The 12888-nt window shown below is 41.7% G+C and overlaps 1 protein-coding gene across 1 annotated transcript in view; it reads right to left on the reverse strand.

Moving 5' to 3' along the window:
* Window positions 1-419: 419 nt before the first annotated feature.
* The window catches only part of MEGF9 (multiple EGF like domains 9), a 193146-nt gene continuing 180677 nt past the window's right edge, over window positions 420-12888 (reverse strand). The window contains exon 6 of the mRNA XM_069241281.1: window positions 420-6660. Within this exon, the coding sequence (XP_069097382.1) occupies window positions 6209-6660 (452 nt within the window). The 3' untranslated portion in view covers window positions 420-6208. The remainder of the gene's footprint in view (window positions 6661-12888) is intronic.

The raw sequence follows: 12888 nt of genomic DNA on the forward strand, positions 1-12888 counted from the left end.
ACAGAAACATTGTAAATATTATTCGGACCTACTATGTCGGCAGCCCCTCATGAACAACAAAGGAATTCATTAACCTACATTTAAAATACATTTGCATACTAAATCTGGTTCACGTGTTAGCACTGATCTGAAAGTAAAATGTAAGATGCGATTTTCTATTTTTACACTTGTTAGGACCAACCGTAACATTATCTACCATTTCTGAATGATAAAAAAAGCAAACCACAAACATTTATGAATGACCAAATATAGAGTTAAACAATTAAGAAGAACAAATAATTATTGGAGAGCATTTGGGAAAAATATAAAGAGAGAAGAAAAACGAGAAGGAAATAAAAACAAGGTGTCCGAGTTCACATCTGGCATATCGTTTTCACAGTCTTCACTTCATGCAAGGTCACTGCCTACTGGACACAAGATTTAGATAAAATAGGGTGATTTATTTTACAAATAGTTAAAATGCAACGCCAAGCACGTATTGTACATCATATTTACAACATTGATAAGATATTATACACCATATTTACAATCAGGGTATTATATGAACATTTTGTAACCCTGAGATGTATTGCCATCTTCCCTTGCAAAGTACAAATTATAGATTTTTTTTAAAGGAAACAATCGGGTTGTGCAAGCGACTTCCAGTAAAATAATTGCAAATGTATACATCTTCAGTCGTTCAGTGCAATGAACACAATTTCCACTTTAGCCAAAGTACCTTAAAGTGAAATCTTGTAAAAAAAAAAAAAATAATAACAAAAAAAACGTTCAATCCTACTTTAAGTTAAAAAAAAACATATTACATTTAAAAAAGCTTAAGTCACAGTTTTGTAGTAACTCTAAATAGTCTTAAGCAACACCGATAGCCAAATTTGGACACCCAACCGTACGTAGCACTACGTTTATACAAATGAAAGGCAAAGAGCATGCGTTCATTAGCTATGCACTCCTGCATGTCCTAGCCCAGCATTTAATCCCTAAATCAAGCATCTAACTCTTATTCGCTATAAAACTGCTAATCAGAGTACTTCAGGTGGGTTGAAAAGATTTAGGTGGGGCACGTGGGTGGGTGTGGAAGGAGCTCAAGTTATAAAATAGAGACACTCGCAAATGAATGATTTTTCTACACTATCATGTCCAGTTCCCTTCTTCCCAATGTGTTGGAACAGCTGATGAAGCAAGTATAACAGCACCAAGCTGTTCACACATCACAAGAGGATGTTTTTCACAAACATCTGCCAAAACGGAATATCTATGCAATAGCCTAGGAACATAATTATGCTGGCATAACGTCTTAATTACACCAAATATGGCTGTTTAAGAGATGACTGTTGGGGACATTTCTTTTGAAAGCAACTCAGAAAAACATCAATCTTAGTAAAGCCTCTTAGAGCAGAGGCTGAAATGGGCACCTTTTACTGGGAACTGAAAACGATCCCTCTCATCAACTCTTCACTAAGGACCTGGGGTACTTTCTGTGTAGTGATAAACATGTCATCCAACGCTCTCTACTAACGCTCATGGCAGTAGCCACTCAAGTCCCTTCAAATATGAATGGCAGCTGCCATGCAGATACCTCTTCCGCATCAACATTCACCTGTTTGTTCCACCCCATAGACCAGCGAGTATATTTTGCAGAGGTTTCCCGGTGAGAGGCATATCGGAATCTCACCCCACGTTTTGAGGTTGATACCAGTTGCTGAATAGTTTGACTACCATTGCATAAAGCTAATTTTGTAAGACATTCTCAAAATACGTTACATATATCTCACTGTTTGCAAGAGTAGTAGCTCACGCAGTTATTTGATTTTTTCTGAAAAGCGCATGAAACTAAATTACTTCCAACATTCAATAAAAATGTTGTAGTCCTTAGACAGAGTTCTAGCTTGATGCCATCAAAGCTGCACTTGTGTGAGGAAGACAAGAAATTCGATGCTATGACGTTTACAGAGGTGAAACTTCATCATTGATGGAGCTTGTAAGTTTTTGCATTAGTTTACTCATTAACGTTTTCTAAGAATCACTGTACAATACATCATCAGACACGTTGTTAGTACAAGTGGGGGGAAAAGGAATTCTTGTTGAGGTAGAGGCTGGTAGTTCCAGAAGAAAATCTAATTATCTAAAATTCCTAGGAAACATGGTTTTTGCTATGGAACCAATGCGGTCAACAATTATTTAACAAGCACTGGATGCAGAACATGAACTACAACACAAGTAATGATGACAGGAGCAAGTGCACACATTTGTTGGTACAGGGTTCTGGGGATTTAGGACTCTGCAAGTACCTTGTGCACTTTGATACCTCATCCTTTCAAGACCTTTGACAAGTTACAAGATTGTCAACAATGAGGCAAATAAAGTATCCCAGAATCTGTACTGATAACGCTGAGAACATTTTTAGAACACCACAGTGTGGAAATAAAGTCTTGGTACAACAACACAGTGAAAGGAGCGGATACAATTCTAGGGCTTATACTGAATAGTAGACCCATCATCTGATCCATCTTCGTCTTCTTGATCCTTGTTGCAATGACAGAAATACGACAGCCTACAAAGCATAGTTCTTTTATAATACCATTCAGGGTGACCAGTACTGTAATCTTAGCATAGAAATTGGCCCAAAGAAAGAGAATGTTTTTCGTACCACCTGCTCAACAAGGAAATTATTCCATGATGCAACAAATGTGATAATCTTCCCAAACTACATAAGGCTTATTCAGCATAAAAGGAAATGCATCCATCATGAGCTTTAAACAAAAGTCAAGGGCAATTTAACCGCAGTGTATTTTACTATATTCGGCTAGGTTGAAAGCTCTTCTAAATTGCAAAGCACACTTTTTCAAGAACCGCTTCATCCCCCAAAAAAACACATTTGATTGGGTGGAAGAAAGAAAGGTCCTCTTCGGCCACAGACCACAAACAGAGTATTTAAGGGCAGCTGGTCACCAGACTGCAAGAAATAGAGAGACACACAACTGCAGAAGATATTACCACCATTTTGGCACACATCAACGTTTTGCCACAAGAGAAAAAAGACTAATGGAGAGTGAGAACTGAAGAAGAGGAAGATGAGACAGACAACAAACTCGCCCTCAAAAGAAGAGGAAGATGAAGACAGACCTCAAACTCGCCCTCAACAGATTAAATGACAGCTAGTATCAAGGCTTGACTCAGCAGCCGGTGACACTTGCCCAAATATAATGGAGTTAACCTGGCATGTATACAAGTTAACTGACCCTGGACAAGAGAGCTGTTTGTGAGGCTTCATTCCGCCGCCACAGTAAATGGGAATCCTACCAACAATACCCCTGTGGGACTTTGACTGTTGAAGGGCAAGGGTTTTCAGAGGCATCGACCTTAAGGTCATATTATCGTTATGGTTAGTGTCTCCTCTTTAGTGTATTGGAAGTTGGGTTGGGCAACAGATGGTTCTGGATCGGAAGGGTGAGCTGGGATTGGGGAAGCTAGAGTATACGGAGACAGCATTTAAATAAAGTGCTATGTATTGGAATGTGGATGGCTTCAATAGTAAGATTAAGCTGGGGGTGGTCCTACAGTTTGCTAACTGGCATTCTCCAGATGTTACTTTAACAAGAAACAGATTTAACAGGCATCAGTAAATTTTAAGGGTGACAAAAATATACTTGTGCCTTCCACTCTGCCTTCACGAAGGGTTGTAAAGGAGCAGCAATCCTATTTCATAAATTCTTCAAGTTCATGATTTCCCAGGCCCGAAACAAGTTAAATTATGGTCTTGATAATGGGTAACTGGAGGGGTAACATTGAATCTTTTAGTGTATACGTATCACCAGTTCTCTGAGGCATTTCTGATTTGTTGGTCTCCCCACTAACTGTATTGAGTTATTTTCATGGATAGAAATTTAGATTTATGATATTCCACAACAATTGATGCACACAGAACAAATATCTTTCCCAATTTAAGTAGTCTCAAAAGGACTGTGTGATGCATGGCTAATCTGCAATGAATGGCTACAGGAATACACCCCCCATGCCCCATTCCCCTACAGGCTGCTCCTGGTGCCTCTGTCTCTTTCCCCAGCTCCTTGAGTTTAATTACAGCTGGCCTGGGGAGGGGGGGGAGAACGAGAGAGAGAGAGAGAGAGAGAGAGAATGAATTGATGGATGGAAAGAGTAACTGCACGAGGAAAGGAAGAGAGCAGGGCTAGTTTGCAACTTGCAGTTTTATAGATTTCTGTAGAGGAGACTTGCACTGGAGTTGTTCCGTGCAGATTTGTTGGTCGTCCCAGAGTACAGCGAATTAGAAGCAAAGCTGAAATCCAAGGGTTCAAAAGGCAGGAAAGACATTTCATAGATGTACAACTCCCTAGTTGTGAATAATCACAACACCATCAAAGACCTTCAGGCACAATGGGGACAGGAACTGACCTTCAGGAGGAAAATAAAAAGAGAGACGAAGATGACCCCACAAAAATCGTCAATTACGCCCCGCTTGGATCTCATTTAATTTAGTTATCTGCAGAGTGTCTATTTTGCCCATGATAGGTTGTTGAAAAAGGCAACCATGTATCATAAGCGATTCAAAGGTTCAATCAGGATTTTCATTTATTGCCATTTGGAAATGCACAATAATTCAGGTCTTTAACAAGTCCACTGTGTACACTAATGAAACCCACAGCTGAGCCCAGAGTTTGGGATTTTGAGCCAATAGAGAAAGAGCGGGAACCCAGAGTGAACTTACATTGCTGGGAATAGGATTTCTTCTAGCTAAGCAGTAAATCTTCAGATGCTAGTGTTCTGATAAAGTACTCCAAGTAAAAGGTTGGTAAAGGGTCATGGATAACTGCTCACATCTTGAGGGGACTGTGATCATAACCATAGGATTTCCCAAAAAACATTGTGAAATATGAGGCACCGAGTGGGACCAACTCCTTTCTATGCTGCAGTGAGTGTTTAATAATGCATTGGACTGATTATTTGTGCTCCCTACATGATTCATAAATAAAACAACTCACCTTTGCATTCTGGTATTGACTACTATTCTGTAAATTACTCGACTGTTACCTAAAAGCTAAAACTTTACTACAATCTGGTTATTAAAAAATGCTAGAAGAAAATTGGTTAAAGGGAATGGCAGGCCTATTTACCCTTTTGTACCAGAGCCTTTTATGATGACTAGAATTTTTTACGACCAGTGAAAACCTCAAGATTTATATATGCTGATGAAATACTTATCTGAAGCCTAATGAAAGTCAAGGTTTACTAGTGCCTCTGTCTTAACTTTAATGCTGTGCCCTTTTTTTATTTTAATTTTTAGAAACTTTGTTCCATATTAGACTAAAATGTTGTACAACTCCTCTGGTAGATGTCCTGCCTTATGCAATTAACAGCTTGGCCTATTTAAATAGGTGTTTTTAAATTCTGACGCTGGCAGCAAGTATCCAGCTTATTAATGTACCATTAGAAGTTCCTGTAATCACTAGAGCAGTCTGAAGTACATACATTTTTTACTATTATGTAATGAAAGACAAAGTCTATGAACAAAGGGGACATTCGCTCAGTTCATTGGTAAGGCTAAGGGCAGCAAACAAGCTATGTAATCACCAAGAGCAAGCTCTTTCAGGCATAAACTGTATCCCAGTCACCAAGTAAATTTAGAAGGTGCATAGCTGCTACAAAAGCCAGCTAAGACACACCAAAAATACTTATTTGTCTTAACCTAACCAGAAAAAGAAATTTAAAACTTAAGTTCTAACTTTCAGAGATCAGCAAGGAAACAATGGAAATAAAGATGAGGCATTAACATTATCCAACGCTTTGACATATATTTGGGTACTGGCCAAACAATTATGCTGTACCTACATGCTGGGATGTGGGAACTGGACGCAATTAATGGTAGATGTTAAAGTAGATTTTTAAGAAAGTACCATGTAACCATCTAATACACTCAATATTGGTCCATAAAAAAATATATTTTAAAGTCTTTATATATTATTTCAAGTTCATAACAGGAGCAATTAAATTAATTTTCATGTAAATGTTATCAATGACAAGTTTCCATCTTTACCTGATATTATTTATAAATTGCATGCATTTTTATTTTCTTCTCCACTATTCCGCATGTAAAAGAAAATGTTTTGAGTTGCATGCTCCTTTTTGTGAGGCAGCTTGACATGGCATCTAACTTGCCTTTGGGGCATTATTTTTAGAACACTTGTTTGGACAGTCAGGTTTTAAAGTTGTGTATGGGCGTGGTCAATGACAGTTGTCCATTCGGTGTGATTTCATTGCCATCATCTTCCAAAAGACCAGACACATCAGCGTTTGGGAGTGTGTCATGATAGCTGCTAAAGCTGATGTTGTCCTCTTTAAGTTCAATAGTCCAAAAAGGTGCATTAAGTTTTCGGTTTTGATACTCACGATACATGTACACAGCCCCTACAAATCCTACTAATAATACCACAACAATCAGAATTACAGTCAAAACTATGATGTTAAACTGGGTCCACGAAACATCTGCTACAGCCGATGTTGCATTGTCTGAGGAGATTACTGAAAATGTAGTCTGCACAGTCACTGGTGATGAAGTACTATTTACAACTGAAGTTGAAAATATGGTTGGCTTAAGGGTATTTATTCCTGTTGTATATTCTCGTGATTCTGTAACAGCAGGAACTTCTACAAAAGAGAAAACACAACAGTTTTGTACCATATACATGCCAATTTCAGTTAAAACACAATTGATTGTAAAACATCAAAAAGATACCACAAAGGAACAATATAATAAATGCAATCTCATCTGCCATGCTCACCCCCACACATTCAAAGAAATAATGGGTGTATGTGTACGTATGTAGTGCAAACACAACTACAAATAAAGAAGTGGTGAACAATCAAACAAAGTGCAGGATAGGCAGGTGATCATCTTTGGTAGATCACAGGAAATGCCTATGGTGAACAGGGGTGCAGAGTACATTGGAGAGGTCAATAACTGGGAAAGAATGAGGGATAAGTTGGGAGATTGGTGGGCAGAGGGTGAGGTCAATATGGCTTTTCACATTTTCTGACAATCTGTTGGTGTTGTAACATCTTTGTGGTTCTCTGGTGGGGTAAGGTGCTGAAAAATTAATGGACCTCAGTTCCGTCATTAAACGAAGAAGGGAAAAGTGTCTGGAATAATTACAATGAAATAGTATTCCAGCAACATCAGTCAATAGCATGATACGTCTGAACATCTAGATTTCTATATCTGAAGTCTAGTCCTGCTGCAGGTTCTGCAACTCTATACAGGAGGCTTTATTCTTCCCTACCAAGTAGCGTGGATAGAGTCTGTTACTGACTGCATTGTTGGTGGTGCAGCAGGTACGTCAATAGGCGGGCAAAGAAAGTGAAAGGAGGTTTCTGATAACTAGACTGAATGTCCAAAGCGCTTTAATGACTCATGTGGATGTGCAGAATGGCAAACACTTGGTTTTGTGAACAATGTGAATTTTGAAGGTGTGGATTGAGTTGATATGGAAGAACATGTTCTGGACTGGAGGATGTGTTTTGGTTTTGGCGACAAGCACAACTTAGGGCCTCATTTAGAGTTTGGTGGGTGGGGTTACTCCGTCACACACATGATGGATATCCCGTCCAAAAATATTATGATGCCATTATATCTTAGGGACATCGTAATACGGCGAATGGGATATTCCTCACATTTGGGTCGGAGTAAACTGTCCGCAAAACTCTAAATAAGGCCCTTAGTCTTTAGCAGGTTTAGTTTATGACAGGGCTTGGACATACAGGCCTGGATGGTGGTGAAGCAAGACAAGCCAAATTATGACATCCTTGGATGTTACTTTCATACAGTGAACTGATGGATTTTGATACCTGTATCAGTCAGTCAGTAGTACTCCCAGCAGTTCCCTGTATAGGCAGATCACAAGTAAGATACTGGAGCCTGGGAGTGTAGGAAGGTGGCCTGGTCTGTGGTGAGCACCAATGGTGTTATCACCTTACACCATGTCCAAATATCCCCTATCAGTCAAGTGTAGGCAGTGTCCAGGAAGCCACAGCTCTCTAGAGGTAGCTGTGGATGATCAGCAAAGACTTATCTGGGAGACACGCAAAGCATATGCAATACCACTATAGTCACACAGCACATGAAAGAACCACACAGTGTTACAAAAATAAAGGTATTTTATTATGGTAACACAAATACTAGAATACTAATAGGCAGTCCCGAAACTGGAGGCGAGTAAACACACTACTTTATACACATAAGCAAAAAGTAAAGCGCATAGAAAGCAGTAGGCATCGGCAAAAGCAATAGAAAATAGCGTAGGCTCGGGGAGGGCAACTATATAGTAAGCAGAATGCAAGATATAGTACCCCACCCAAGGATGTGGAATATGTAGAGGAAAGATGGAGGAACTAGGAACCCCAAGAGGTGAGTACCAGAGTGACCACCAGCGACAAGTACCTGGTTTTCCCAAACCCTTAAGGAGGTCTTTGGAAAAGGATTGTGCAAGACCCAAACAAGACTGGAAGAACCCAACGGTGGATTCTGGCAGAAAAGCACCTGCAAAGGAAGGGGACCAAGTCCAGTTCAAGATGGAGTGTCCAGTTGTGGAAGGAGCCACTACCCACCCTTCTGTGAATGCAGGCCCAGGTCAATGAGAGACAAAGAATACAGTAGTGCAGCACAGGAGATAAAGAAGAGTTCCTGAAGTGGTGTGGATGGTGTCCTACATCGTCTGTCAGGCTGCAGTTGGTCAGTGGTGCTGGAGAACCACCAACAAGCATTGGAAAATGCAAACGAAGACTACTAGTTGCAAGGCTGAAGAGGGCCAGCCAGGCCCAGGGGGTTCGACCCAAGGAGGGGAGTCCGGGGTGACACTCAGTAGTCGGAAGAGTCACAGGAAGAGGAGGTATCCTCCACAGGAAACCCACTGGTAGCAGGCACAGCAGTCACAGTGAGGCCCACTCAGCATACCTGAAGAGGAGTCCCACGTCGCTGGAGCAGCAGAGAGGAGACTGTGCTTGGCAGGAAGAAGTGCTGGGGGCCGGGGCTACCCGAACCCTGAAGATCCCTTGGTAGCTGCAAGAGTCGTGGTACAAAGGAGTACTGTCCTGTAAGGGCTTACCATCTCCCAAGTTGGACAGCTGGCAGAGAAGACCAAGGGGACCACTCCAGACCACCACCTGTGATGCAGAATCCACGCAGTTCCAGAGGAGAGCAGATCAACAGTGCTGGTCGTTGTTGTAGTTGATGCCTGCAGATGCAGAGGAGTGACTCATTCACTCCAAGGGAGATTCCTTCTTACTTCTTGTGCAGACTGAAGACATGCTGCCCTCAGAGGACGCATAGCTGGGGAAATGTGGCAGTTACTGGAAGAAGCCAGAGAAACAATGTTTCAGAGAGTAGTCGTTACTGAAGTTGCAGATTGTTGGTTTCAGGAGGGTCCAGTTGCAGTCCCAGTGGCCAGAAGATGAAGTAAACGATGACCACCTATCAGGAGGCGGCTGTGACGTCATCTACCTAACGTGGATACTCAGATGCTCCCAGAGGCCTCTGCACATCTTGGATTCAAGATGGCAGAATCAAGTGGCTGCCTAAAGGAGCTCTGGGCATCACAACCCAGGGGTGGTGTCACTCCCCTTTCCTTTGTCCAGTTTGGCACCAGAGCAGGGACCGGGGATCCCTGGACTGGTGTAAACCAGTTTATGCAAGGAGGGCACCAAATGTGCCCTTCAATGCATACTGGTGGCTTGGGGAGGCTACCCCTCCCAAGCTATGTCACACACATTACCAAGGGGAAAGGGTGTTGCCTCCCTCTCCCACAGGACATCCTTTGATCTGCCTTCCCCTGCTTGAGCTGGTCAAGCAGCAGGAAGAAAGAAACCCGTCTGGAATGTGGCAGCAGCACGGGCTGCTTGCAAAACCCTGGAAGACTGGTAGGAGCAATACTGGAGGGTCCTCTAAGGAACCACCAAAGTGCATGAAATCATACAACTAATACTGGCAACGGTATTGGGGTATGATACCAACATGTTTGATACCCAACATGCCCAGGTTCGGAGTTACCATTATGTTGCTGGACATAGGTAGTGACCTGTGTCCAGTACATGGGTAAAATGGCTTCCCTGCACTTACGAAGTCCAGTGAAATAGAACTTGAGTTCGTAGGCGTACCTCTGCTCATGCAGGGGTGCCCTCGCACACAGGGACATGCACCCTGCCCTCTGGGCTCAGATGATTTACCATGGGGTTACTTACAGTGACCTGGTGCAGTGACCTGTATGGAAAGGATGCATACACCTTTTCATGCAAGCTGCAATAGCAGGCCTGCAGACACATTTTGCATGTGCTCCTATGGGTGGCACAATACATGCTGCAGCCCATGGGGAACCACGGGTCCCCAATGCCCTGGGTACCTAAGTACCATATACTAGGGACTTATATGGGGGCACCGGTTTGCCAATTGTGGTGAGTGTAAAGTCCTAGGCAACCAAATTTAGAGTGAGAGAGCAGAATCACTGGGGTCCTGGTTACCAGGATCCCAGGGAAAACAGTCAAAGCATACGGATAGCAGGCAAAAACATGGGGTAACCATGCCAAAAAGAGAGCACTTGCTACAGGGAGTAAGTAACAGGTTACTGGAATTGCGTTGTAGGTGCACATTTGGACCATAGGAGCTCTGTTCTTCAGGTAGGACTTGAACCACTTTAGGCATAACAGCCATGCAGAAAGACATTGGATTTAATCTAGTCGTAAAGCTGGTTTGAGATTACATTCTTGAAGAGGTTTTCCAGCAATGTCAGGTGTGTGACTGGTAGTCTGTTGCCCAGGCCAAACAAGTCAAGCCTGAGTTTCATAAGAAGTGACAGGATCTGTCCAATTTCAGAGCATCCACAATGCACCCTGTCAGTGAGATGCAAAGACGATGTTTAATAGGAGCTAGAGGGCTTCACTGGATACCTTCTTAACAATGGATAAAGTATGAGGTATTATTTCTAGGATGCCGCTTTTCATAAATTAAATTGGGTCATCGGGTTCTCTATGTAGAAGAGGGTGGAATGCTCACAATTTGGGTGTGTTGAATGTCAGGATAGTTGTGAAAATCGAAGGCAGGAGATTTGTTGTGGAACTGTTGAATTTTATCTAGCCTTCTCATCAAGAGGCTGGCAGCTGTGCATTTTCCACAAAGAAAGGGTGAGCGGAGGAGTGACTGTCAGGTTTACTCCATGGTGTTCATTCTGTGAAATATCCTGCTTTTGGTGGTGGTGGGTTTGCTGGTAATTTTCTTGTAGTTGGATGCCATGGCTTCTCTGACGAGTTATATCATGCTACTTATAGATTGGCTTTTGCTGTGTGGAGTTTCAGCAGGGCCTGGATATTTTTTGGCTTATGGAAGGTGCTATTGAGATCCAGTAAAGGATTTCAATGTCAGTGTTGGGTTCAATATGACTTATGTTTGTTAGGTCCTCATGGATAACATCAAGGAAGGCATTTTTAAGCATTGCTACATGTATTCATTGAGTTGAATTGTCTTTGATCTGTTTGGGGGGAGGGGGTTTGTTGTTGTAGAAGTCGATGACTATGTTGATGTGTGAAGAATCTGGAGGTGTCATCCATCATAACGAGAAGTATAGGAAAGGGGGGGACTATAAAAAGGATCCAGAAGACAGGAGCTTAACTGAAATACATGAAATAGTTGGTGAATTTTCCAAGAAGACGGCATCTTATGACAAAAATATTTATCTGTTTCCAGATACTGAAAGGTCTGAGAAATCTTGCTTTGAACTTGGTTGAGGACTGGTGTATCAGAAGAAATTGAAAAGAAGGCCAGCATGCTTCTGTTACTGAATTTTGGAGTTGGTTTGTGGTGACAATTAATCTGTCTTTGTCTTGTAGAGGTTTGGTAACTACTTGTCTTTGCTGCTCAAGCTGATTGACAGAACCTGCAGCTGCAGGCACATTTATTTGTAAATTGGCTGGAAGACTACGCAGGTGGAACCCTTGGAGGAAAACAACTAGAAACTTGTGGCTGAATGGGTTGCATTTTTTTAAATAAACTCTGCCAAGGTTAAATTATTACTTCAGTTATCTTGTGTTGCCTTGCTGTAACAACACACATACTGTTCTAAGGTTTGGTTTATTTTTCAGTTATGTTTATGGCAGAACTAAGGTGATAAAGACTAGGTGTAAGTAACTCAATTTATGTAAAGGTTGTGCCTTTCCAACAAGGGAATTCCCAAAATGAGGACATAATTTGGTGATGCAATCAAATCAAAAGATAAGGTTTATTACGTGATCCCAGTCCACCAGGAGTGGCACTGTTATTCATCAACCATTTCGAATAAATACGTGGGCACCAATGAGCTGCTTGAACTTGCTGAGGAGTACCTTTTGGATGGAATGGAATTTGGTGCTTCTCGGTCCAATCCTTGTCAACATATAAATCTGAAGCCCCAAAATCAAGTAATGCGGAAGATTGTCTAGGCAGTGCTGTTTTAGTACCTTAGAGTATTGGTAAGAGAAACAGCTGTGACTAGGTGAATTTTTCTTTGTTTGAACTTCAACTAATTGTTGAAATAAGGAAGCTGTTCAATACTAGTCCTCCTCTGCCACAAAGAAGATGGGTTTAAGCATTTCCCAAAAACCTAGCTGGTCTAATGGGAAAGACAGTCTCAGACATGATGACCTAGGAACTGACAACAGACCTGGAGAGGAGGAGGAGGACGACAACACCTCAGGTCTTCAATAGCAAAAAAAACATGTGCAATTCAAAAGCTTCCAAAAAACCAGAACCTTGAGACTCTCTGCCTTTCTTGCATGGAGACTATGTTCAAATCAGAGTTTGCTCTATCAAACCTGTTAATAAATCAGGCATGAATGAATGAATGACAACTTGTAAAG

The sequence above is a fragment of the Pleurodeles waltl genome, chromosome 6 (assembly GCF_031143425.1).
Source record: "Pleurodeles waltl isolate 20211129_DDA chromosome 6, aPleWal1.hap1.20221129, whole genome shotgun sequence".
Lineage (NCBI taxonomy): Eukaryota > Metazoa > Chordata > Amphibia > Caudata > Salamandridae > Pleurodeles > Pleurodeles waltl.